General features: G+C 39.9%; 2 protein-coding genes across 3 annotated transcripts in view; one reads left to right on the plus strand and one right to left on the minus strand.

Moving 5' to 3' along the window:
* Positions 1-2,710, plus strand: part of AIMP1 (aminoacyl tRNA synthetase complex interacting multifunctional protein 1) — a 31,657-nt gene extending 28,947 nt beyond the window's left edge. For both annotated transcript variants that reach the window (XM_009902237.2, XM_054161623.1), the window contains exon 7: positions 1,822-2,710. In XM_009902237.2, the coding sequence (XP_009900539.1) occupies positions 1,822-1,988 (167 nt within the window). In that variant the 3' untranslated portion in view covers positions 1,989-2,710. The remainder of the gene's footprint in view (positions 1-1,821) is intronic.
* Positions 2,708-7,608, minus strand: GIMD1 (GIMAP family P-loop NTPase domain containing 1). The gene is made up of 2 exons (XM_009902236.2): positions 6,584-7,608; positions 2,708-4,028 (listed from the first exon to the last, which is right to left on the minus strand). Exons 1-2 carry the CDS (start codon positions 6,974-6,976, stop codon positions 3,759-3,761), a joined length of 663 nt encoding a protein of 220 aa, XP_009900538.2. The 5' UTR covers positions 6,977-7,608; the 3' UTR covers positions 2,708-3,758.
* Positions 7,609-25,970: the final 18,362 nt, after the last annotated feature.

Here is a 25,970-nt window from a genome sequence, read left to right on the forward strand (position 1 = left end):
GCAGATGTAACTTGCTTTTGCAAGCACTGAGAATGTGAGTAGATTAAACCCTTGAAAACATTCAAAGGAGATAAACAGACATTGGAATCCTCTCCCAAGAGAAGTGTTGGATTCCCCTACATTGGACAATTTTAAGAGTCAGCTTGACAGGGTGCTGGGCCATGTAATTTTAACTACTCTATCACCTATAAAGGTTGGACCAGATGAGCTTGGGTGCCCTTCTAACCTGGTATTCTGTGATTCTGTGAAAAATAAGGCAGGCTGGAATGAGAATCATTGATTTAACCACCTGATGGTCAGCGAGACAGGAGTACACCCAGCAGTCATGAATTTCAACCTGCTAATAGAAACCTGTCCACTAAAATCCATGTAGCCTTTCCCTTTCTGAATTTCTGGGGCGACTGAGTGTTGGAAGATGTGAGTACCTGACATTCTGCACACTTGCAGTAGTTCTTTTGCTTTAAGAGCTCCTGGCTCCTCTGAGAGGGTCTCAAGGAGGATGTGTTTAACAGGGTTTGTTTTTTGAGTCTTGCTTGTTCCAGAACTTAAGATTTTTAATAGTTTGGGTAGAATGGTGCTAATATGGCACTCCAAGCAAGTAAAAAAAAAAAACAACTTAAAACATTTTAAAATATATGTGTAAATATTTACACATTTAATATATATATATAACAAAATAATTTTCAACATTTAAATATGCTCTACTTACTTTTATGGTAAGTCTTGTGTTTTACCTGTCCTGCCTGTGTTACAGAGAAAAGGTCAAGAGCACCTGGCAGCATTATGATTAAATGAAAACTTTTCTTTAAGAGAACCTGCATTCTGTTAGGGCTGAGAGATTATATTTCCATGACCTTTGCACAGAAAGTAATTGTATGCTGAATTAATGGTCTAGCTTTGTCTAGATAATGTCAGCAGGCAGCAGTTCATTCAGTGCCTTATTTACTTTGTTGGTTTGTTCCCGTACTTCACCTTTTGTGTCTGTTTAAAAATAGGAAAACTATGCTTCTGAAATATTTCATTTTTCTATGTAAGTTAACAATATTTAAAAACATTAGTAGAAGAAACTTGCATTTTGTGGTCATTAGGGATCCTTAAGTAGCTTTACTTGTTGATGTAATTGGACTGCCATTACCTCTAGGTTGAAGGTACCTTATCATGGTATACGCATGGAAACAGGGAACTGAATTCACAGAAACTGGGGCTGTAGTTCCTGAAATACAAGCTGACCTCCAATGCTTCTGTGTTTTGAGGCACTAGAGCTTGTCATCAAATAGTACAGAAAGTAGAAGAGTGTTGAAGCTAAATTATATGTCAGTATCTTAATATTGGACAATTCTTACCTAAATTCAATATTTCTCACCCATAAAAGCACCTGCCAAATTTACTTAACATTAATTGCTTATAAAAATTCAGTAATTCCTAAATTTAAGATTCTAACAAACCTGTGACTTGCTGAGTATGGAATTTTTGCAGCCCCTACCTAAATAGTTCTTAGGAATCCTTTTTGTCTCTAATAAATCTTGTACACCAACAACTAGCAATGGTTTAATTGCTTCCTTTTGACAGTATTTGTGATTTTATTACTTGCCACTTTTTTTCTGCTGAAAGATCAGCATTTTGAGAGAGGCTCTGGAGACATTATCTAGACAGTCCCTAATTCCAATTGAAGCTTTCATTTTGGGAATCACAGGTAATTTTCTTTTTCTTAGAAGTGTGTGCAGTCATGGTGTGTGGGTTGTCACAGATGTGTACCTACACGGAGGTCTTGCTCTGTCTTCTGTGTTGTGTGCTATTAGGCTGTTCTTTGTTTTGAAACAGGAGATCCTGAGAAGGAACTTAATCCCAAGAAGAAGATTTGGGAGCAAATCCAACCTGATCTGCATACCAATGACCAATGTGTTGCTACTTACAAAGGAGTTCCATTTGAAGTGAAAGGAAAAGGAGTCTGCAGGGCAGAGACCATGGCAAACAGCGGAATTAAATAAATTAATGGTTGTTATAAGCTTTTTCATATGTTGAAATGGAAAGTAATGCCAGCACAATAAAGAAACATACTACCCCTCTGAAATGCATGACTAATACCTCTTCTGTTTGACTCTTCCTCCAGAGGTACAGAATGTGTTGTCTCAAGTACTTTCATTCATTCACCTTGCTTGCTGTCCTTCAAACTAAGTGTTGTCAACAGTCATTAGCCACTCAGTGTGCAAGACTGGATTGCCAAGGCTTGCTCATGGTAGAACTACAGGCAGACAAGTATTTTCTGGACAAATGAAAGATTTAGAGGATCTATAGAGCAGGAGTACCTCAATAAGGAAAAAATTCTACCATATTCCTTGAGTGCTAACTACATTTCAAGAGATACAGGACTAACAGTTGGCAGTGAAGGCCACAATTGTCTTCATTCTTCTAGTCACCTTTTAATAGTATTTCCTCCTCCCAAGCATTTTTTTGTTGTTGTTGGCTGTGTTTTCTCAGTAGTCTGCAGAAATCTGTAATGGGAAGATTAAACTATGATCCTTTATGCCCTGCATGTACAAATGGGCATCCTTTCATGTTCCACAGTTAAGTTTCTATAATGCCAATAAGGTTGACACTGTCACTTCACTAACATAGTTCCATCTAGTCCACCTAGATAATTCCTTCCAGATGGTAGCTAGGACTAAGGATGAAAAGCAGATAGATGACAAGAGTTAATTTATTTTATTTTAATGTGATCTCAAGGAAAATGTTGCTTTGGTTTTAACAAACACAGCTTCTGTAGTTTTTACAATTGGAATTATTCCTTAATAATATTGTACAAGTAGTTGTGGCTGCTATGGCAACACTCTCAATTTACTACTTTTAATTCCTTCCTTCTAATGTTTTAGATCAAGTTACAATAAGCCTTTCAAGTATTTAGAGGTAGTTCCGATACTTTGGCATATAATACTTAATTAACTGGTTAGTCTCTTTTTTTAACCTCTGAAATAAAGTAATTTAGCCACTCTTGAAGTTTTTCAGGCTTTGAACTTCATCCAGTAAATTGGGTGGGAAAACAAATATACAGAGATGTAAAATCCAAAGGAACAGGTGCAAAAGGAGAGATGAATAGATTTCTTTCTCAAATAAGGTTTGTATGTGCCTATGAACTGTTAATTTTTTTGTGTATCTGGGAATAAGCAATAGTAACTAGTTCTCTTAAATGTACCAAATAGCATTGGGCTTATGGGAGCTATTTATCTACCTTGTAAACTACAGATGCAATTATGTCTTATTAAACAAAAACCTTGGCATTCAGAATCTCAATTCTAACTAATCCTGAATCAAGGTAAGGAAATACTTTCAGTAGAAAAACCTTAGCTTTCAATACTGGAACTCTTTTTACAAAGTTTGAAATTCAGAGGAACTTTTGCAAGCTTGAAGAATTGAGTGAGGAGGCACCCCTCCAGTCTCAACTCACATGCATGTATCACATTTTTTCTTCTTGTATGAACTGCAGTATACAGTCTGGTGTAGTGCAGAACCTCATTTGTGACTATGTGCATATTAGGAGTTTGAGTTAGAGCACTACTTTGTTCTGATTTTCTGGTCGAAACTAGAATTCTGGGTGCAGTATTGTGAGGTACTCTGAGGTGCAAATAGTTTGGTAATCTGTTTTCATCTATGTGTTAAAGTATTTGGTATGGAGGTGGAATTTTCTAGTTGATGACTTCTCTTAATTTTTTTAAATGTTACTTGCTGTAGAAAATAGACAAACAAGCACCTGAAAACAAATTTTATTCCTTGTGATTAAGTAGAAGGACTCGATAATTATTTTGCCTTATAAAACCTAAGAGCTTTCTTAACACAATAGCTCTTTCCTCTTTAATTATGCTCTTCTGGTTGTTAAGGAAAACGTATTTGTGCTGTACCAGGCTCAGAAGTGACAACAGGGTACTTGAGGCACTGTGCAGATATGCTTCCTCACTGAATCCAGCTTCTTCTGCCTTGTCTGCATGAGTAAGTAGAACTACAGTGAAATCCTTCCATGTGGGACCCAGGAGTTCCTGTAACAAAAACCAAATCTTAACTATCTTTTCTTGTTCCTTTTCTCTGCTCCTACTTCATACTTAGGCATTATCAGACCAGTTATGTATCATTTTCCTGACAGTATCCCAGTTAATGCTGAGTTGCTGAAATTTCTGGAGTTATTCAGCTTCCCAAGACACTGACACCCACTTTCAATGGATATATGTGGTTGTGCAGTGCTAGCAGTTCTCTGCTCTCATACTATAGGTGTTAATAGAATTTTTCCAGTTAAAGTCTATTTATATAAGACGTGAAAGGCTAATTTAGCTGTGTCACATTAGTTTACATCAGTCATTTTCACATATCCTGTATTTCTACAGTTTTTACAGCTCATGGAAAATTATGTTTTAAAAATCACCTTGTGTTGAAAAAATAAATGAATTTCTACATGACACCAGCTGCAGTTCCAGGTATGTCATGAACTGTGCTCAGCAAGTCAGGAAAATCAGTGCATCAGCCTAAGTGCTGGATCAGAGACTTCATCTTTAATTGTCGTGGCTCATCTGATGGAGGGGAATAGCAAAAAGCTGCTGCTCTCTTTGTCAATGAGTGTGGAAAATGTTACTAGGAATTAGACTAAGTTTCATTTACAGATGCAAATGAAATGGCTGCTTTAGTGCATTCATGCTAACTAGTGTGTGACAAGAAGCCTCTTGCTGTTATCTAAACTCTGTAACCTAAATATGAGGGTGTATAAAGCTGCTTTAAAGGATATCCTTCTACTTCCAAGGTAAGCAGAGAGCTGGAAAAAACCTGGGGTATTGATAGTGATCAATGTGGTTTAGAACCTAGGGATGGAAAAATATTAAACTTATACAATTTTTTTTGCAACTGCTATCTAAAAAAGTATTGGGTTATCAGTTTGGAGAGAGGATAGTGTCTCGATTTGCTAAGGACTCGGTGCTGGTGTTCTGAAATCACGCTCAATTCATTAGGCGAAGTTACTGGAATAAAATACAGAGAGATTTGAATTCTGGTAGTCTCATGGTATGCCGTCTTCATTGGCATGCCATCCCTAATTTGCAGATGATCATTGTGGAACCTCCTTATTACCGAAGGTGGTATCCATGCTAATGTCTACTTGGAATGACATACTGAAGAATAGCAATGGTTATACATATTCCCAACACCCAGGCAAATGTTCTGCCCAGTTTGTTTGTCGCTGATGAAAGCAAAACATCTGGTCTTTCGAGGAGAAAAATAAAGCCAACCATTATATAAGCCAAGAGCCAGATGTAGTAATGGAACAGAAGTAGGTGTTGCTTTCTCATGATTTTGAAATGTGCTGTATTTCTTTTCCAGTAGAGGCTTTAAATGTCCAGGCTTGGTGGCATCTTTTAATGCCTGTGTGGGCTTCATCCAAAATTAGCAGCATGATGATTTTTCATTGGTTTAAATTAAAAATATCTTGAGTAAATGCTGCCTTGTTTCACATACCACAAAGCAGAGAGAGAACTGTGTAAGGAAAAAGCGTAACGCTGAAAACAACTGAATGTAAACAGTGAGAGTGTGTTGAAATTAGAACCAGTTCTTGAACGACCAGAAAAGTGGTAGAGAGTTACCAGAACAGGAAAACAAGTCAAAAATACTTAAAAAAATTTTTTTTTTAATCTACATGTGTATATATCTACATATGTATTTTCTATATTTAGATAACATCAGTTACAGCAGGTGATAAGATTTGATGGACCAGGAGGTCCCTTCCAGTCCTAAAAAATTCTAGTTTGTCAGTGTTAGACAAACATTGGCATTAACTGAAACTCTTGGTTTCTTCACAAATCGTAAGAGCCTGGTGTGTATCTGAGGAGACAGATAAACTGAGCAATTCCTGTTTGCATGCCTTTGGGCATGGTGATGAGAAATCTTCCACCAAAAAGCCATTCTTTTCAGTGTCACTCCCCACATATCTTACCTACTTGCAAAAAGTAACTTTTCCTTCAGGAGCTTCCAAGTTTTGTTTTTGTTTTGCTTTTCGAGTCAGTTATGCTAGAATTTTTCCTCTAGCTAGAGCAAATTTATGGTAACTTTCTAATTAATTTCTCTTGAACAGTATAGTGACTGTGCAGACAGAGCTGAACAGCCTTCTCTCAGGTCAGTCAGGTTTTCTGTGTGATGTTTGGACCTGTCACACTCTGCTTTGGTCCATTCAAAGCACAGGAGAGTGATGTAACCTGGTTTCTGCTTTAAATCACGTCTCTCTTCAATGAGCTAGATCTGCCATTATAAAGCATTAACTGTGACTTCTGAGACAAAAGCTTACATCTATAGGTAAACTTGATTCCTAAATTCCTTTGTGTCAAGTCCACATGCAGAAGAGAGTAGTTCTTGCCTTGTCTCAGGTTTAGTGTGGTAATTGTAGCTATGATGTATAGTGTTGGATGCATGATTGGCCTGATTCAACTGCTGGACAACTGGGAAGTGTTCCAGTTTCCAGCTGCACTTCTCTACTTCACTTTTGCGGTCAACTCTTCCATAACTATTGTCACCTGAGGACAAAAGAGCTGCTGTTAGTTCAGAGGTTTCTATTTGTTACCTGCATGAACTGAATTGTGTGATTACTTTCATCCATACACAGAGGCAAGTCAGCCCTCAGGACTAGAAGAGCTAGATGCAGGCCTTCCTTCCCGAAGTAGCGGGCCAGGGCTGATCTCACTTTGTCTGTCACCTGCTCTTTGCTCAGACTGGTGTGAGGGTAAGCTGGAGTGTCAAGTACGTGAACACGGAGACCCTGCTCATGGCCCTTGCTTCGTATAATCCCCGAGATGCGGCAGCTGCGTCCTAGGCTGCATTGTGTAGTCACAGAGCTTGGAGAGCAGTGACTCTCAAAGTCTGAGCTGCCCAGCAGGCTGTTCCCAACAGCACTTTTGCCAGTCTGAGTTCTTCCAAAGACAACAAAGTTGATGGTCTTCTCACTGCTGTCTGCCATTGTCTGCTGCTATCCACAAGCTTCTCACTAAGTGAAGGAACAAACAACATGAGCTGTTTCAGATATGTCAAGGAAAAAAATCCAGGAAAAAAATTGCAAAATTCGGTATCTTTTGACTGTCCTTTATTGCCTGGGAGAATTTAAGGAGTATGTGGTGTAGGTAGATACTCAGTACAGCACATACCCTCCGTTTGATCCAAGGATTGATCTTGCTTGGAAATAATCAGAAGGTATCACAGGTATTAGAGCAACCTAATGGTATGTCTTCCTATGCTGACAGAAACTAAAGAGCTGGGAGTCAGATATGAGAAAATTTTAGGAAGAAGTAAAGCAGACAAAGCTGAGGAGAGACAACAGAGAAGGGATGAGTTGGGAAACATCTGTGGAAAACGGCACTCTCAGGCACGGAGACTAGATTATGAAAGAGGAAAACTAGGAGAGGAAGAAAAGAATGGTGACAAACGCATACTGTTAAATAGCCATGTTTCAGGAGGTAAATCTTGGTTTTAGTAAAAAACTTGGGAGAAGTAGCTCTTGAAGGAGCACTTTTTTGTAGCAGAGAACAGTTTAGAAAACACCTTTCCTCAGCTAGCACTGAAGTTGAAATAGTAATCTGAAACAGCTTTCTAATAGACATAAATATGGGAAGAAGAGCTGAAATGGCTACTGCTGCAGGTTTGAGGCTTTTGAAATGTATGTGTGCTGGGTTGAGGCAGCCCCCTCTCCCCACCACAGGCAGGAATAAAACAGACAAAATAAAACAGACAGATTGCAAAAGTGATGAAAGTTTAAATAGAAAGCAGTGAATGTTACAGAAAACCCAAAGCGCAGTGACAAAGAAAGATCCCAAAGCAAACCCAGAGGCATCGCATTCCCACCTGAGGGTACACCCAAGACCCTCAGGGCTCCTTCTTCCCCCTCCCTCTGCTGGGCTAGTCTCAGCTGGCCAGGCCTGAGACTGCCCATCCCCCTGTGGCCTTGGGCCTAGCCAGGCCCAAAGCCAGGAGACATCTCCCCCAGTTACCGGCTGGCGGAGGAGGAAGAAAAGAGAGAGTGCTAGACCCCGCACTGGATCTTATAGTGGTGCAAAGAATTATGGTAGGAAATACACACAATTTCCTGTGTCCATCCCTCTGGGCTGGACTTCTGGACACAGGAAGTGAACACACCAGGGGGGCACCCAGCTCAAACTGCAACAGTATGCCATACAGACTTTGAGTCTTATGGCACAGTTAATGGAAAAGCACAGCACACTGTGAATGAATGCAGAGGTGGACAAACAGTGGAATTGTTCATCAATGAACCCTTTCATTCACTTTACAGTTTTCTGTAGTCTGGTGTCTGAAGGGGTTTTGGTGTATGTTGATCACCTAGCAGATTAAATTGGTTCACAGGTGTTTCTTATAGAATATCACAGTATCACTAAGGTTGGAAGAGACCTTGAGGATCATCGAGTCCAACCTGTCTCCACAGACCTCATGACTAGACCATGGCACCAAGTGCCACGTCCAATCTCTTGAACACCTCCAGGGATGGTGACTCCGCCACCTCCCTGGGCAGCACATTCCAATGACTAATGGCTCTCTCGGTGAAGAACTTTCTCCTACCTCAAGTCTAAACCTCCTCTGGTGCAGCTTGAGACTATCCCCCCCTTATTCTGGTGCTAGTTGCCTGGGAGAAGAGACCAACCCCTTCCTGGCTACAACCACCTTTCAGGTAGTTGCAGAGGGCAATGAGGCAGCTGAACTTCAGGCAGGTTTTTATTTTTTTGAAGATCCCATGTTTAAATATTCATAGGGAGATTGTGGATAATTTTAGAATGGGATGTGCTGCAATTAATTTATTTAGATCCTTGCATGCACAGCTCAAGCTTTCTCCCTCCTATTAATTCCATGCCCAAATAAATCTGTTGAAACAACTTCAGTACAAAGCCAAACATGCAAGAGCCGTTAGCATGCTAATTTTGTTATGGGCAGCACTGAGTATTGTATGTGATGATCTTCTGCACTGAACTCCCAGTGGAGTTTTTGTGGGATTTGCAATGACCAATTTTTTATTTATTTATTTATTTTAAAAAATAATACCTTTTAAAGAGACACCTTATGAAATGAGTGTCAGCAGTTACTCAGTTATCTAGATATGTTATATTCTGTAGCATAATAATATGGTAGACGTGCATTTGTGCCTTCATTTTTAAAATCACAATCAAGAATTTGTTCCCTTTCATAGGCATGCTACACTTCTATACTTAGATTAATGTCATATCATGTCACTTACCTTATTTTCCCTTAAATTCCCTTTTCATCCCTTTCCATTCAGACTTCATTCATAAACAATGTGTGCAGTGTAAAACAAAAAAAGTTAGTATGTGGACTTTGAAACTAACAGCAGCAACGTACCATGCCGAGACTGTTACGTACATGTTGATCTGGTTAATCTGTTACTGATAGATCCTCATTCACCTGGACATGTTTGGTCAGCAATTGGCACTTGAGTTTTCTCAGCATAGCTGTAGGTATGGTTTTTGCAGTTCACTTCAGTGGTTGTAGGAAACTGATATTTTTGAAAGCTACTGGAGTTGTATCAGCAGTTAAACATGAGGGTGGTAATAGAGATACTGGGATTACTTTGTGTTGCCTGTTCTTGAATATGTGTTCATATGTGCATGTGAAGTGCATATGCACTTCCTCTTATTGTTGCAGTGAATTAATAATTGTGGTATTTTCAAAGTACAGTGTAAAGCATTAGCAGATGTAAAGCTGTTTGCCTAACAAAGATGGATTAAAGTAATTTTTCAAAATGGATGAGAATACATAAATTATCTGTGAATTGGGAAGATAACTGAAGACTTTGCACCATTGCCAGTCATATGCAGTAGCTGTTGGCTCAAGAGCTTGATGCATCTCTCCTGCAAGCATCATTCTTTGCCATGCTTTGGTAGCATTAAGACCAGGGATAAAAAGATTGTCCAGAGGACACCTATCACTTGTTCTTCAGACTGTTTCCTACAAGTGGGAAAGTAAGTAATTTGAACTCCTGTGCTGAAGTGGAAAATAAATACAAATTTGTGCTTTAATAACTAGGGTTTGGTAATAGGCTCCCCCCAGTCTTTCATTCTTTCTTGTCTGTTCACAAGGTTTAGGTAAGCCACCTCTTTGGCTGTAATTCATATGTGAATCAAGGCACATGTTAACTCCATGGCACTAAGATATGTGTCATTACAGTGAGAACAAGAATCTGGTGTGACTGTGGTTGGAGAAAAACAAGAATGTTTTTCCAGAGCCTGGTGCTGCTGGGGCCATTACCCAGTATGTAGCTCTACATGATAGCCTGAAGCTATGGGTTTACTGTGGTATTAGAGCTACTCCTGCCTGCAAAAGTGGGACTTCAGTTCCTGTGCAAGCTTGCTGTCTCTCACTGTGGTGCCAGAAACACAACCAGTGTTTTGGCAGAAGGTAGGAGCTAATAGCACGTTTACAGCCTCTTCACATAAATTCACATCATTATCATGAATTAAGTTTGTTGTTTTACTTGGCACTGGATGGTTGCATAATAACTCTGTTGAACTATGTTTTTAAGAGTACATAAACAGGTTAGTTGCTTTCGGAGAGCCTGCCTGTTCTAGTGAGAGGTGTGGCATGACATCTTTTCCTGTATTCTGTGTGTTGTGTAGGTTTCCTTAGTGGAAAACCTTGTGGCTCAGTGCTCTGCACATTCATTGTGTTTCAGGGCATGTTTATATATAAAGTGTATAGCAAGGTTCTGTCATTTCCTAGTGGATACAAACTCAAGGCTGGATGTGGGAGTGACTCATTTGAAATCAAAAGGGTAGGTCAGTCTCATAAAGCTACGGATACTGTGAAGATAAAATCCAGATGCTTCCTTTAATTTGCCTACAAGTCTTGACTTTGGTTGAATTGTCACGGTCTAGCTCTGTACTGTTCATGGGGCTGTTGCTGTACACAATATCTGAGGCAGTATATGTCCTAGCAGTGGCATCCAACTGAGTCAGTAGCCTGCCAAGGAGACAATTTAAGGTGTGCACAGACTAGGGTTTAGACTTCTAGGAAAACTAGACTCCCAGAAGCAAAGGAGTGTTGTGTACAGAATACAGCTTGCCCAGCTGGATGCAGAACAGGGTGTTTGTTTTTTTTCTGGCAGGATGACTGTAAAATTAAGAGCAATGTAAATGAGGCACTGCTTAAATGATACCTAAAATCTTGCTAAGTGAGCCTCCCCAACAAAGCAAAACAAAACCAAAACAAACAAAAAAAGGTCATTTCTTTCCAGTATTATCATGAGTGTAATAGAGTCCGAGCTGGGACACATCTGGAAGACCTTAAAATAGCACAGGACTAAGAAGTTGTCTTCCTGGGAGCATATGACATGGAAAAAACCATCAAGCTGATTTAAATAGCACTTTCTTAATTTACCTCTCAATGTACTTGGAAAGAGTCCTCCCCAAGGTGGCAGTATCAGCCTGTTCCACAGGTACTGTGAAACTCAGCTGGGGTCCCCTTGCTCTGCAGTCCTATGCCGAAATAAAACACCAAGTCAAAAATGAGCGGAAGCATTAGAAAATACAGAATAATTGCAGGAGTCTTCAAGCATCTCCTGAAGTAAGAGTTGTAAAAAGTATTTGTATTGGTTTCTGCTTTCTTACAAGGAACAATTTTTACTTTGTGTATAAAATGCAGACAGCACAGCACCTTAATGAATTTGAACAGCAGTAATAGGAAGGTAGAGGTTAAGAAACTCAAAGTATTTTTTACTGTCCCTTATGTGATTCTTTATTTATAATCAAATTTAAGTTAAGTTGGTGACATTTATTGTGGGGCTATGGATATGAGAGCTTAAAGTCTACTGCCAGAGTACGAATTTGCAAAGAACAAGTACAGAGTACCACAGAATTGCCTTGGATGCTTTTTAGCACTGCTCACTGCCAGTGGGTGTGCTGTTGTTTTGTTTTTATAGTTTGAGAAATGGCAAAGAGAAAACCCAAACTGAGCCTGTTAAAGATTGGCAGGTAGGAAGGCTTCCTGTAACTGATAAAGGAAGCTTTGTACTACATGGAAATACTGAGCTAGTCAAATGAGGAATTGTTGAGAGTGTAAGGCAGCAAGGTCCTTAATCTAAGTGAAAATAAGTGATCTTTGTGTATCCAGCTTCTTTAATTGTTGGGGGGGGGGGAAGGAATGGGGTAAAATAATTAGCAAGTGACCATTGGATTCATATATATCTACAGAGTTAACTAGAATTGCAATGTCTCAGTCACATTGTTGTGTCAGCTGCTGTTCTGTTGTAGTCCCTGTGATCATTCTGGTGGTTTGCACGCACCCTAAACAAGCTGTCCGTAGTGCTTGTTAGGGTATACCAAGTAGGCTAGATTCTGTAGACTGAAATAGCATAGTTTCTCTTTAGGCACATGGCATCTCTTACCGGGTGTCATTCCGTTCCCACGCCTTCCATCCCTTACAGCTTCTTTCCTGATGTGGGCTCTCATTTTAGCCCGAGATGATGCCATAATAAGTAATTTAAGATGTGCTTTGATGAGTTTCTCTTGCTTAGAGAAAACAGTGAAGCCATTTTATGGATTGCCACACACAGAGGCAGGCTCTTAGCCTTCCCAAACAACATGAGAAATCCAGGAGGGTATGCAGGCCATGCAGCCAGTGTGACTGACTTCTGTTAGATGTGTCATTTCTAAGAAACACCAGGCACGCCACTGCTGAGAGATAGGACAGATCAAGTGATGCTCTACTCTTGGACTGCATTCACAACATAAACTTCCATACTGATCCTGAAGGGACACATGCATAAAATATGCTAATGTTTCCTTAAAACAGGTTATAATTGTTTCCTTTGCTTAATCCAATCCTTTGTATCCTTAGTATTTCTGAACAAAAGTAAGTAATTATCAGCAATCTACAAGGTCATGTTTCTCTTTGCACTGTAAGTGGCTGTGTAGGTTATTCTACTGCATTGACTTTGCTGAGGGGAACAGAGGTGGGCTATAGCTGCAGACCAACGCTGCAGTTGCACTGGCTTTTGACAGTATTAATCTGTAGAATTGTGGAACAATTCACAGATTCCCACTGTATTTCTTAGTGTGTTACGGGATCAGGGCAAATACTGCTGGCAGAAAGGCAGATCAAAGCCCCACCTTGTACTTAGAAGGAGATTGAGCACAACTGTCAGCAGTGTAGGAACATCAGCCAGACTTCTTTTACCACCAAGACCCACAAGGTATCTTTTTTTCTTCATCCTCTGCAAATAATAGAGACCTTCAAACTAGAAACCAGCATCCTTGATGTGCTGATCTGTTAAGTCTCTGCTGTGGAAGTATCATGTCTCTCCAATAGGCAGGAATTATACTCTTTCAAGTGCTCTGCCTCTTGGTGCACTATGAACAGAGTGCTGTTAAGAAGCCGCAGGAGCACAGTCTCTTCATGTTTCCTGTTAGTATGGCTTGGTGTTATATGACTTTCTGAAATGCTGGGGAATGCATAGTGAAATTTGGTGTGTCACAGGCTACCACTCTTCCTTATCCACTCCTTCTCCAATCTCACTAACGATTTTCCCCATGGCACCACATAAATTTGTTTTTAATATGTAAGGAATGTTTTTACTATACTGTCTGTCTTGTTTTCACCCATGATGCCTTTTCTAATATAATGGTAGGACACAAATCACCAGTGCAACAAGTTTGGCCATAGGTCTATGCCACCAGGCTGACAAGTTTATGTTTGTTCACTGATTTGTGTGAAATACATTAAAAAAAACCCCAAAGAAATAAAGATGATATTGCAACTAAGAATATACACATGGTAAATATATATGCATAGATAAATATTACTTATACTATAAATAATACTTGAAAAATAAAAATAATAAACTGTTGATTTCCAAGGCCTGTGTTTTGGAAAGAATAATCATCAGAAAGTATGAATATAAAGACTAAAGGAAGAATCCTTTTTCCTTGCACATGCTTAGCTGGATGAGCTCTGTGACTGGCCCCGTATATCTATTGTGACCAATTTGCTTTCTTGTGTTTAGCCTCAACGTTCATCCATGTGTGCAAAAAATATTTCACTCCTCGGGCACAAGTCAATTCTTGTGAATGGAGAACGTATCTGGAAGCTGAGGAAACCCAAATCTGGCTGCTGTTTCTGTAATACTCTTTCCTGTATTCTGAGAAGCTGCACAATTGTTTGGTTAAACATTATGGGGGATGCTCATTTCTGATGTGTAGTGGAATTGGTTTAGGTCAAAGTAATAGGTTTCTGTAGGCCAATAACAGCATAAATTGCATTAAAAGAAACCCAAACAAAACCAACCAACCACACCAGAAAACTCCCAAACAAACATAGAATCATGTAGAATGCTCCACAGGGACCCAAATGACTTAGGATATACTTTCCAGCGATACTCCTGTGATGTCTGGAGAGGTTATAACAATTATACACTAATAACCACAGAAGCTGCACCGATGTGCATGGTGTTGGACTGGTTATGCTGCTCTTCCTGTGGACTGTAATACTGCAGAGATGTTTTGGAGAATGTTTGGCCATGCAGAGCTACAGGCTGGGGTCAGAGTGGCTGGAGAGCAGCCAGGTAGAGAGGGACCTGGGGGGTGCTGGTCGATGGTAGGCTGAACATGAGCCTGCAGTGTGCCCAGGCAGCCAAGAGGGCCAATGGCATCCTGGCCATTCTGCATCAAGAACAGTGTGGCCAGCAGGAGCAGGGAGGTCATTCTGCCCCTGTACACTGCACTGGTTAGGCCGCACCTCGAGTACTGAGTCCAGTTCTGGGCCCCTCAGTTTAAGAAGGATGCTGACTTGCTGGAATGAGTCCAGAGAAGAGCAACGAAGTTGGTGAGGGGTTTGGAACACAAGCCCTATGAGGAGAGACTGAGAGAGCTGGGGTTGCTTAGCCTGGAGAGGAGGAGACTCAGGGGTGACCTTATTACTCTCTACAACTACCTGAATACAGAGCATATGACATTCCAACTGGAGGATGTGTAAAAATGACACACTTTTGCTCAGTAGTATGAATATTTATGTATTTTCAGGACATATTTAATACTTGGCTCCTTCATTTTCTTCTCTTCCAGGTGTTGCGGGGTGTTTGTATTTCTGTAGATATGACATGTTGAGGACTTCTTTTAAAATACCCAACAACCAAAACTTGGGTTTTTTAAATTATGTAATTCTGATAATGAATCTGTCTTGTTTTCTGTCCATCTATGTAGACTTTAGAGGCAGTATGCTGAATTGCAAAGAGCATTTCTTTAAGATACTGGCGAAGTCCCTGAAATACTATGCTTCCTCAGTTTCGATAATCATGATAGCTTGTGGACAGTAAGCCTGAGCTTTTTATGTCTGAAAGCATTCCAAGTAAGCTGAATCTGAGGACTTCTTCCAATATGTTTTATTAGAATATGAATATAATATTCTCTAATATGTTCCATTGAACATGTAAGGTCAGAATTATGCTGTAAAATTTCTTACAAGCCAGTGTGGCTTGGTTTGGCAACGCAGTTGTTTAGAAAAGTGGGATTGCTATAGATGGTTTATTAAAGTTCTGAATAGTTTGTATAAGGAAAGGATGCAATGTATGTGTTTACAAAGCTGGTATGTGGTTTGGGACTATGAGCCCCAGACTCTGTAATTAACCCCAGTGCTTGTAACTTTCCAGTATCAACTATGACAAAATACTGTGAAGTTAGAGCTTTATGCATCAGTGTCCTTTATGCATGAAGGGACAAAAATTCCTACCTGCCTTTCACAGCGGAAGGGAATTTGATGCTGTGTGTGTTGTAGCATCTGTGATGTGCTGTGTTAAGGAATGTAGTACCTCTATAAACTGTTGAATGTGTCTAGGATTTTTCAGGGCTTGAATTATGCGAGACCTTACCCAGTGGCTGGAAATCTGCCTGTGGTTGATGCAAAACACAGAGCTTCATCACTGCTTGCTCTCCTGAAATTAAAGTTTTATAGGTATGAACAAGAAAAATTGCAGTCTGTGCAAACACTGTGGACCTGAAGCCTAGTTCTGGGAGCTATGTAACTGGGAGCAATGGAAGTCACACTTGACCTTCAGACACAGCAGGAGGCTGAGAAGTTGCAGGTTGATCTGGTTTTTTTGTTTGTTTTGTTTTCCCTGAGTTCATCCATTATGGTTACATCACTGCTTGGCAGACTTTCCTCTCTGCACACAGTGGAAGTCTTCTGCTGATCTTCAAATAAAATGGCCCCTGGTGCAGCACTCCACATGGCACATAGGAAACGTGAACCCAGTTCCTACTGATGTCGTATACCTTACCTGGTTAAGTCACCAGAATTTGAAGGCTGGAAATGATACACAACAATGAACTAGAAGAAAGTGTTCAGAAATCAGGTGATGTTATTTTATTGGGTGTCATGCTTTGTTTTTCTTTGTCTGCAAACCAATTTGCCACTACAAATTCAATGGATGTGCTCTGCTTTCCTCTGTATCTAGACTTGGCTTGTTTGCTTTTCTTTGCGACTGTTTTTCCAACTAGGAAAAGCTGGGTACAACTTCCACCCCTTTGATTCCTCAGTTGACAGCAGCCTCTGCACCCCAGAAAAGTTTTGTGGATGTTTGGTTTGTGGTTTTGGTGTTTAATTTTTTTCCCCCCTCATGTAGCAAACATCTGGCATCCTGGAAAAAGTTGTTTCTTGCCAATTCTGATGCAAGCCCAGGCTCTCTGTGTGGAGGGGAATAACAAGTCAGAAGGGAAGACTGAAGTTTATGTGGCCCCACTAACCCACTATCAATTTCATGGGCTCTGATAAAGTAAGCTATTGTCTCCCCTTCACACAGTCAACCATGAGTTTTATCCAAATAGTTAAGTTCTCCTCCCCTTCTACTCTGCCCTGGTGAGGCTGCATCTGGAATATCGTGTTCAGTTCTGGGCTCCTTAGTTCAAGAAGGACAGGGAACTGCTTGAAAGAGTCCAGTGCAGAGCCACAAAGATGATTAAGGGAGTGGAACATCTTCCTTACGAGGAGAGTCTGAGGGAGCTGTGGCTCTTTAGCTTGGAGAAGAGGAAACTAAAGGATGACCTCATTAATGTTTATAAATAAAGGGTGAGTGCCAAGAGGATGGATCCAGGCTCTGGTTGGTGATGCCCAATGACTGGACAAGGGGCATTGCCCTATGGTGGAAGCTGAGGCATAGGAAGTTCCATAGAAACATGAGGAATTTTTTTTTTTTTACTGTGAGGATGACAGAACCTTGGAACAGGCTGCCCAGAGGGGCTGTGGAGATATTCAAAACCTGCCTGGATGCATTCCTGTGTGGTATAGGTGATCCTGCACTGGCAGAAGGGTTGGAATGGATGATGTTTTGAGGTCCCTTCTGGTTTCTAACATTTGGTGACTGTGATTCCCAATGTGTCTTACAATACATTGCACGAAACCATGAGATGAAGTGTGGTATCATGCTGTGAGTAACTTCTGTGGGAGAGATGAAAGTGTTGCATCTGTAGCAAACACAGCACTGCTTGTGTAAATTCAGCTCTAAGTTACTGCCACGCAATGTTCCACAGGCCTTTTCTCAGGACTGAGGTGTATGGGGGACTGCTGTACAGCAGAGGCCAAATGGTGACTCCCAGTAAGGTAACAAAGCTTTCTGCTTCCCGGTTAAGTGAACCAGCAGGAATAATTCAGGGTTTGAATAAAATATAGTTTTTAATTGGAATAAGTAATATTATGTAGTGAGTTTGTGTCTACATTAGCTCCACTATAGCCCAGACAACACTTGCCCCTTGTCATCAGCCAGGATTTTCCAAATGCTTTCATTTTTTTTGGAGTCAGCACAAAGTCATCATGAGCCACGAAGAACAAAAAACTAGTACTACTTTTTTTCACTCCACACCCACAATTCTTTCTTTAGAAATGCTTTTTGTCTCAAATGAGAGAATAGATTTTTTTCTTTTTTTTTTAAGGAGAAAATAAAAAGAAGCAAACAAAGATGGAAACAGTAATGCAGGAACAAAAACTTTAAGCTGTCAGCATTTCTGTAACCTCTCAAGACCCAATTTTCATGTCTTAATTTATCATCTTGGAGTAAAGAGAATCATGTTTTTGTTTTTCCTGTTTCAGATGTGAATAACTAAAAGATTATATATAAATATACTGCACTTGTGTAGAAGATGTGCTGCTTTTTCCATCTGTCAGAAAGTGGTATCTTAAATACCTTCCAGTGATCATCTATTGGGTGTTACTTTGCAAGTTTGGGACTTCAAACTGATTTTTAGAATTCTGATCCTAGCAAAAGGATAAATCCATCCTGATTCAAGAAAGCACTCTAGCATGTGTACAATTAGGATTTAGTGTCTTAATTATCAGTTTCCTTAGAAAATACAAATTAGTGACAAAATTCAACATTTAGTTGTGTTTTGGTGCTTCTGAGGCAGATCTGAAGACTTACAAAGCCTTTTGAGATGAGTGTTAATTAAGCTGCTAAAGAGAGAAAACTTTAAACAGATGGCAGAGGAAAAGTCTTTTTCAGAAGCTTGTGCATAGTTATTTGCTGTGTCTCTGATACCATCACTTGGGCTTTTGACTATAGATGAGTTTGTCTTCTGGTAAATGTGAGAGCTTGCGAAAGGCTCACTCAGTCATTCTGTGGGAGCTCTAAGCACAGGTTTTTAGCTGTGTTTTCTCTACCGTTTGAACATACAGTTTCACTCAGAGAATGAGTAAAAGAGACAATCAAGAAGTGGTACAAAGTGACTTCTTGCAGCTGGAGTTTCTACTGTTAGCACCAGAGTTCCATGGAAAGGTTGTGGAGTGACAAAAATCCAAGGAAAGGTAGACATCTACCAGAGCACACTGAGAAAGCTTGAGAAATCAGTCTGGAAAGGTCATCTCATTGATGTTTATGAAGATGTGAAGGGCAAGTTTTAGGACTGAGACAGGCTCTACTCAGTGATGTTCAATGATTGCACAAGGGGTAATGGGTGCAAGCTGGAGCATAGGAGGTTCCATGTGAACATAAGGAAAACTTTTTCACTGTGAGGGTGACAGAGCACTGGAATAGGCTGCCCAGAGAGGTTGTGGAGACCGCTTCTCTGGAGACATTCAAAACCTGCCTGGATGTGTTCCTTTGTGACTTACTCTAGGTGGTCCTGCTCTGGCAGGGGATCTTTCAAGGTCCCATCCAACCCCTAACATTCTGTGATTCTGTGACTTTACAATGAGTCTGCTTTAGTACATGGGAAGTTCAGTGGCTCCATGAAGGACACACTACATTGTTCTGACTAGTGCTGTGTTGTTCAGTAGAAGCCCCCATTTAGTGGGCTGTCTCACTCCCCATGATAATCACTCTTATGGAAGACATAACTTGTGGATGATGGTAGTTGAAAAGAGGAGTGAGTGATGCAATGCTTTAGAATTTCTTAATTTGGGGAATATTAGGAAACTGCTAACAAATTGGTCTATTTTAATTGTTGTGGTGTGTATGCATTTCCTGTACCAACACGTCCATGCTTATTCATAGCACACCAAAAAGAATCATAGTTTTCTATGTTGTTTGGGGGTTGGTTGATTGGTTTGTTTGCTTGCTTTGGATACAAACATCATGAAGAAAGGTTATTTTCTAGATATCAGAGGGAATGAAGTCAAAATGACCAATTCAAGCAAAGAAAACTGAACAGAAATCTAAGTAGTGTCCTGGTTTCTGCAATTAAATCATAACAAGACCAGCTATTAAAGAAAACAGAGGGAAAAAAAGAAAGGGAAGCAGGGGATTTGCCTACAGTTTGTGTTTAGTCACGGATAAAATGTCAGTAAAATAATTGTAATTTGAACTGTAATGTGGTGAAAATAGCCATTTTGGACCTTAGTACAGGGATGATGTGGTAATTCAGACTGTAATTTGAATAAGATGAATGAGTAACCTTTCAGAATTCTTGGATCTGAATATACCTAACCCTACTGAAACACAAATTTAGACATCTGAGTCACTTAACTGCAGCTATGTCAACAGTGACACATAGCAAAGCAACATTTTAGAGTAAGAAGTTATCTTTATTAGAGGAAACAGGGGGATTGTACAGGCAGAGTGTTATTTCTTACATGGAACATTGCCAAGGAATACCAGCTATCTGTGGTCACAAGTGTCATAGGAGTGTTCTTTTCTTATTCCTTCTTCCCAAATACTGGTTTTATGTAGTATAAAACAAGCAACCCCCCCCCACCTCCCAAGTTGTAAGTTAATATAACCACAGTTTTCTGACTTTTTTTTAAAGCCTGTATGACTCTTTGCATTGGATATCAGCAATGTTAATTCAGACTATCTACAACATTAGGGAAAGGTATTGTGCAATTGGAACTTCTGAGGCTTACGACAAGGGTATCAGAGACATGCTCTACCTAGTCTGCTCCTTCATTGTCAAGCTCAATCCATTGCTAAACCATATCCTTCAGCACTGCATCCTTATGTGTTTTAAACACCTTCAGGGATGATGACTCCACTACTGCCCTGGGAAGCCTGTTTCAATGCTTGACAATCGTTTTTGAGAAGATATTTTTCCTAGTATGCAACCTGAACCTCTACTGGCACAATTTTAATCTGCTTCCTTTTGTCCTATTGCTTGTTACTTGGTAGAAGAGACCAACACCCAGCTGGCTACAGCCTCCTTTGAGTTGTAAGGAGTGAGGTTTCCCCTCAGCCTCTTTTACTGCAGAATACACAACCTCAGTTCCCACAGCTGCTCCTCATACTTGTTCTCATTGCCCTGCTCTGGGATACATGCTAGCACTTCAATGTCTGTCTTGTAGTGAGAGGCCCAAAAATGAACATAATCTTTGTGGTGCAACCTCACCAGTGCTGAGGACAGATACAATCACTTCTCTAGTCCTGCTGGCCATGTTGTTTCTAATGCAAACCAGGATGTTGTTTGCCTTCTTGGCCTTCTGGACACATTATTGAGAGTCCTGTGTCTCCATTCTAAGCCGGTGCCAGATAACAGTGCAGACATGATCTCTGAGCTTTAAGCCTGGTTGCAGCTCCAGCAAATCCTGCATCAGTACTGTTAGAAGCTTGGAGAAGCATGTTTCTAAAAGGAGTTTTGCTGTGAGGGAAAGGCCATGTGTTTACAGGAACCTTGATCCAACTTCTGCTGGCATAGATAGGAATTATCACACTGAATTTGTCAGCTTCTCCAGTTCATACAATTTTTATCAGTTTTTGTGCATTCAGTTTTGATTTGGAAAGGTCCCCAAAATAAAGAGCATCCACTGGCTACTAAACTATGACCCTACTCAGCTCTTTACTGTCTTTGTCAGTCTCTTTAGGGTTCACCTCAAATCTTGCAGACTCTGTAGCTTTTCAGATTCACAAACTAAAAAGGGTGTAGAAAGAGTTTCAAGCCTAAAATTGTGACTGCGGCAGTACCTGAAGGATACTGAGCAGGCTTTAATGCCTGGAAGCATTGAACACAAGCAGAATAGAGGACTTGTGCATAGACACTCTTAAGTTCATTGAGAAAAAATCAAGTGTGTTGTTGTGTTCTACCACCTCAGTGCAAGGGCAATGTTCATTTCCCACGCGTAACAGTACCTTATGACTCCTGCAAGCAGAGCAGATTTAATTCCTTTCTGCTGTACCCTGGAATAACTGTTGAGTTCATTCACTGTAAGTACAACAGTGCTCTTTTTGGTTGGGTGTGCCTATAAATCATTTGAGTAATGCTGGTTAAAACTGAAATAATATTGATGTAAGCGAGACCTTTCATTTCAAATTGAGATGGCAAAATATGTTCAGCCTCTTGAGAGGAAATGACAGTGAACTACGGCATACTAAAGGAAAGCTGAGCATTGTAGCTCTTGGGATGACAGTGACAAAGTCTTTGTAAGGCCATGGCCTCTCACTTTGTGTGTTCAAGTGTCCAAAGGACTTCCACTGTTCAAAAGGACACTCAGACTTTTATTTTTCCTGCAACTTTGTGTTCTCATTTCTCTCACTTTCACAAAGAAAGTTACCTCAGAAACATTAAATGGGAAACATGTGCTTCAGGGCTAATGGTATTGCTGCTTTGTTAGGTCAGCTCCAAAGGCTCAACATAAAGGCTTTGTTAATCTAAAGTGAAATAAAAGCAGCTGCCATAAAGCATGTGATATATAAACTCTCATTTAAAGTTATATTATATTCCTCTTATTAGTTTTAATAGTCTTGAATTGAGAGAGAGGAAAAATATTTATTGAAAGGATAAAAAGCAGCACTTTCATAACTTCTCAAGAAAGGGGAGAGAAATATTTTGTTGCTGATAAAAAAGACACTATCATTAAGTGTCTTTCCCCCACCTCTCCCTCGTACTCATTTCTCTTAGCTCATATATTCTGTCTACAAAAGAACAAGGAGTGCTGGTATTCTGAGAACAGGAGACACAACAGATAAACTTCACAGCTTTTTCAAGCTGATGGAAGAGCGTTTTTCTTCTTATTAAGTTCTCCTTCTACGATTCTCAGGCATTTCATTTTGGTTAGCAATCCCAAGGAAGGGAATTCTCCCATGTTCCTATGCCATTTTTCTGAGAGTTGCAGTAATACTAAACAAAATCAAGCATTGCTGTTCAGATCATGAGACCTCTGTGTATTGATTAACACTGCAAATTTAAGTTGCTTCTGTCTTCCAATGACTGCTCCAGTCCCTACCTTTTATCTCACAGACTCACCGAATCACCAAGGTTGGAAGAGACCTCAAAGATCATCAAGTCCAACCTGTCACCACAGACCTCATGACTAAACCATGGCACCTCCCTGGGCAGCACATTCCAATGCCTAACAACTCTCTCAGTGAAGAACTTTCTCGTCACCTTGAGCCTAAACTTTCCTGGGCGCAGCTTGAGACTGTGTCCTCTTGTTCTGGTGCTCATAAAGACTTACGCAGTTTCTAAGGCTGAATCACTTCATGCTACAAACAATCCTTCAGTCTCTGCTGGAGCATATTTAGAAAATGGTTCATGTTGCAAAAGCTTCATGATGGATAAGCTGGGTTGCTTGACAGGCAGTTTCAGCTATGAAATCCATTGATCCTCACCTGCCAGGAGAGGGGGTCAGCAGTTACTACATATGAGTACTTCTTGTGATGGATTCTCATTTTGGGGTTGTATCTACACACCTTTTAAGATGTATGCTGGTTTGGTTATGCATAGGCATCAAGAGAGAATGTGCTGCTTTTGTAAAACCAGTGGATCGCTGTGTCTGATTCTTCTCTCTAAAGATTCTTTTGAAAAGGAAAGCATTAAAAGCAGGTCTCTTAGGCATCACTTGGAGGCCCAACCATTTCATCAAGAAACTAAAAATGTCTTGAGAAAGGTAAACTGTGAAACGGAAAACTAACACTGCATGCAAGTGTTGGGTCTGAACTTTTCCTGAGACTGTAATGATCGTTTGGCTGTATCAAGTTACATCATGGAACAGTGTGCAAATGTGGGAGCAGTTTGTAAGACGTTGGTCTGGAAACGTGCCTTCTCAGGTATTTCAGCAGGAAAAGAAATAACTGAAGAAGCCTTAAACTATATTCTCTTCACTGTCTTGCTGGTCTTTATCAAAGCTATTACTTTGGCAATCGGAAAACTTGGAATATCTGTAGAGAAATTTGGAGATGTTGTAAAAAGGCGTGTGCATTTTTCATATGGATGTTTAGTTTTCACATCTCGGTTGTTTTCTTCCTAGTGCGTGACTGAATTTATTGACGTTGCAGCTACATAATAGCACTCTGCAGAGTGCCAAATCAGGATAAAAATGGTTTTAGCTGAAAACCAAACATGATGCATAAGCAGCATAGTGCTTTCCCATTTCTTTAAGCTGTCCTTCCATTTTTCTGACTTCAAAAGTAATTTCTGGGTTTATCTTATTCAGTATCTGTTCATTGTATTTCATCTTTTCCTTCCTCACCTTCAGCAAATCTTTCTGCATTCGCCATAGATCTTTCTATCCAAGTGTAATTTTACGACAGTATAAAAAGCCTTTGTTTTCAGTGCACAATTATAGCTATTTATTTATAGAGCCTATATCCATTTCATAACATACATCTTGAGATACTTATTTTGGTGAACTTTAACTGGAATATCCTCAAATATATTTTATAACTCTTTTGGATATCTTTCTTTCTTTCTTTTGTTTTTCCTTTTTTCTTATTTTGTTTTGTGGGGGGAATTACAGTTTCCCTTTTTATATTCTTCAAGAAATCAAAAACCTTATTAAAAACTGTCAAAATGGAAAAAACATGTTCTGTGAAGCCAAAGTATCTAAGTGTTTTTATGGTCCATTCTTCCTTTTACACAAGATCAAAGCATCAAAGGACAAGAAAATAGGGTGAGAAAAGTCAATCCAAGCCTGCAGAAATCACGCTCAGGCAAATATTTACACAGTGATTCACCAAAAATGTTGCAAAATGTAGTACTGGATTTTTAATAATCACAGGTTTCACTGCCAGTTCTTGTAGGACATCCTGTTCTGGTGCAGTGCTATAAAAAAGAAATAGTCAAGTAAATATATGAGGCTGAATGATAATTCAAGCACAACTGGAAGCCTCATTATGAAGTGGTGGGTTTTGAAAGAATGTAAATACTTATATTGGTGGTGGCAGAAGAGTTGAATTTAATTGATGGTAGAGAAATGTCTGAATTGAACAAGTTCCTGTTTCTGCTCCCAGAGCAAAATGATTCCTGAAGAGTGAGGCAAGTTAGAAAACAAGTGATATAGGCATGACAGCAGTCATCTCTTATGTTTCAGTACTGCTGAAATAAAAGGGGAAACTTCAGCATTTCAAACCACAGGCTGATGAGCAACAGGTTATGGGTTAAAGGACACTACTGTAGTTTACAGAAATCCTTGATGTGTGAAACAAACAGATACACAGGAGAAGCAAACAGACCCTGAGCTCTGGTGCCATTGGTGATAGTAGAAAACAGTAGAGCCAAAGAGGTAAAGTAAAAGGTTGTGAATTAACATAAAAGAATTAGACCAACAAAATAATAGTGGATGCTAATAAAGGTCTATATAACAATGCATCAAGTACAATTGAAAGATGTCTGCATGAAATCTACTCTTTTGCTGATCTTTAACATGTGAAAAACACTATTGTAGAAGGGTTTGTTCCAACTTCCCCCCCACCGTCAGGAATTGTTTCACTCTAGCTGCTGCCCTTTTCCCATCTGTTAGGTGGCTGTATTTCAGGCACAGACCTGCCCCCTTTTATGTAAGGAGTAACACTAAAAGCAGAGCTCTGTCTATGGAGAAGAGGGGCCTCGAGAAGCTTCACCTCTGAGTGCCCTTCTGTGATGCTCTGCATAAAAACAAAACCAGGCCAAATGCCTGTGTTTTTCAGCCTAACCATGGGTACTTTCCCCCATATTTCCCACTGTATTACACATCAAAAACTTATTTTTGTTAATAAAGTAGAAGCAGCAGAATGCATGTACAACCATGGAACCTACTTATTCATGAGATCAGAGGCATAGGAAGAGAAGTAGTTGCTGAGAGGTAACTTCAGGACTTTTGTTTGTGTCTTTCTTTGAAGGAGCAGAACCATTTAAAAAAATGAAGGTGCCTGCTGCTCAAACTGCATATTGCACATCTCTCTCCACAGGTCACTCTACACTTCAGTATAAAACTAATCCATGACCTTTTTTTCCTGTGATAGTCTTAAAAGTGAGAATACATAGTTCAGTGCAATGGACCAGTGTGTACAACCACATATAACCACTAAGATGATATACTAATGAAGGTATGAAGTAGAAGGTATAAAATGGAATGAAATGCATGGGAAAACTTTGGCTCTGGTACTACCTAGATAAAGGCAAGCAGAACTGTCTCTTGTGAAACATGAAGGAAATTATGTAACTGGAAGTTTAAACATACAAGTTTCTTGGTTGCTTCTTCTTCCAGGATTACTGAGGTAATGAGGGTGGGCTTCTACTCACACTTATCAAAGCATTATAAATGGCATTCCTGAT

The sequence above is a fragment of the Dryobates pubescens genome, chromosome 1, assembly GCF_014839835.1.
Source record: "Dryobates pubescens isolate bDryPub1 chromosome 1, bDryPub1.pri, whole genome shotgun sequence".
NCBI classification, from domain to species: Eukaryota; Metazoa; Chordata; class Aves; order Piciformes; family Picidae; genus Dryobates; species Dryobates pubescens.

Coding starts and splice junctions, on each gene's coding strand:
- GIMD1 (XM_009902236.2), bottom strand. CDS start 6,976: ATGGCAGACAGCAGTGAGAAGACCATCAACTTTGTTGTCTTTGGAAGA. Junction 4,029..6,583: donor ACACAATTCAGTTCATGCAG/GTAACAAATAGA, acceptor TTTTTGTTACAG/GAACTCCTGGGTCCCACATG.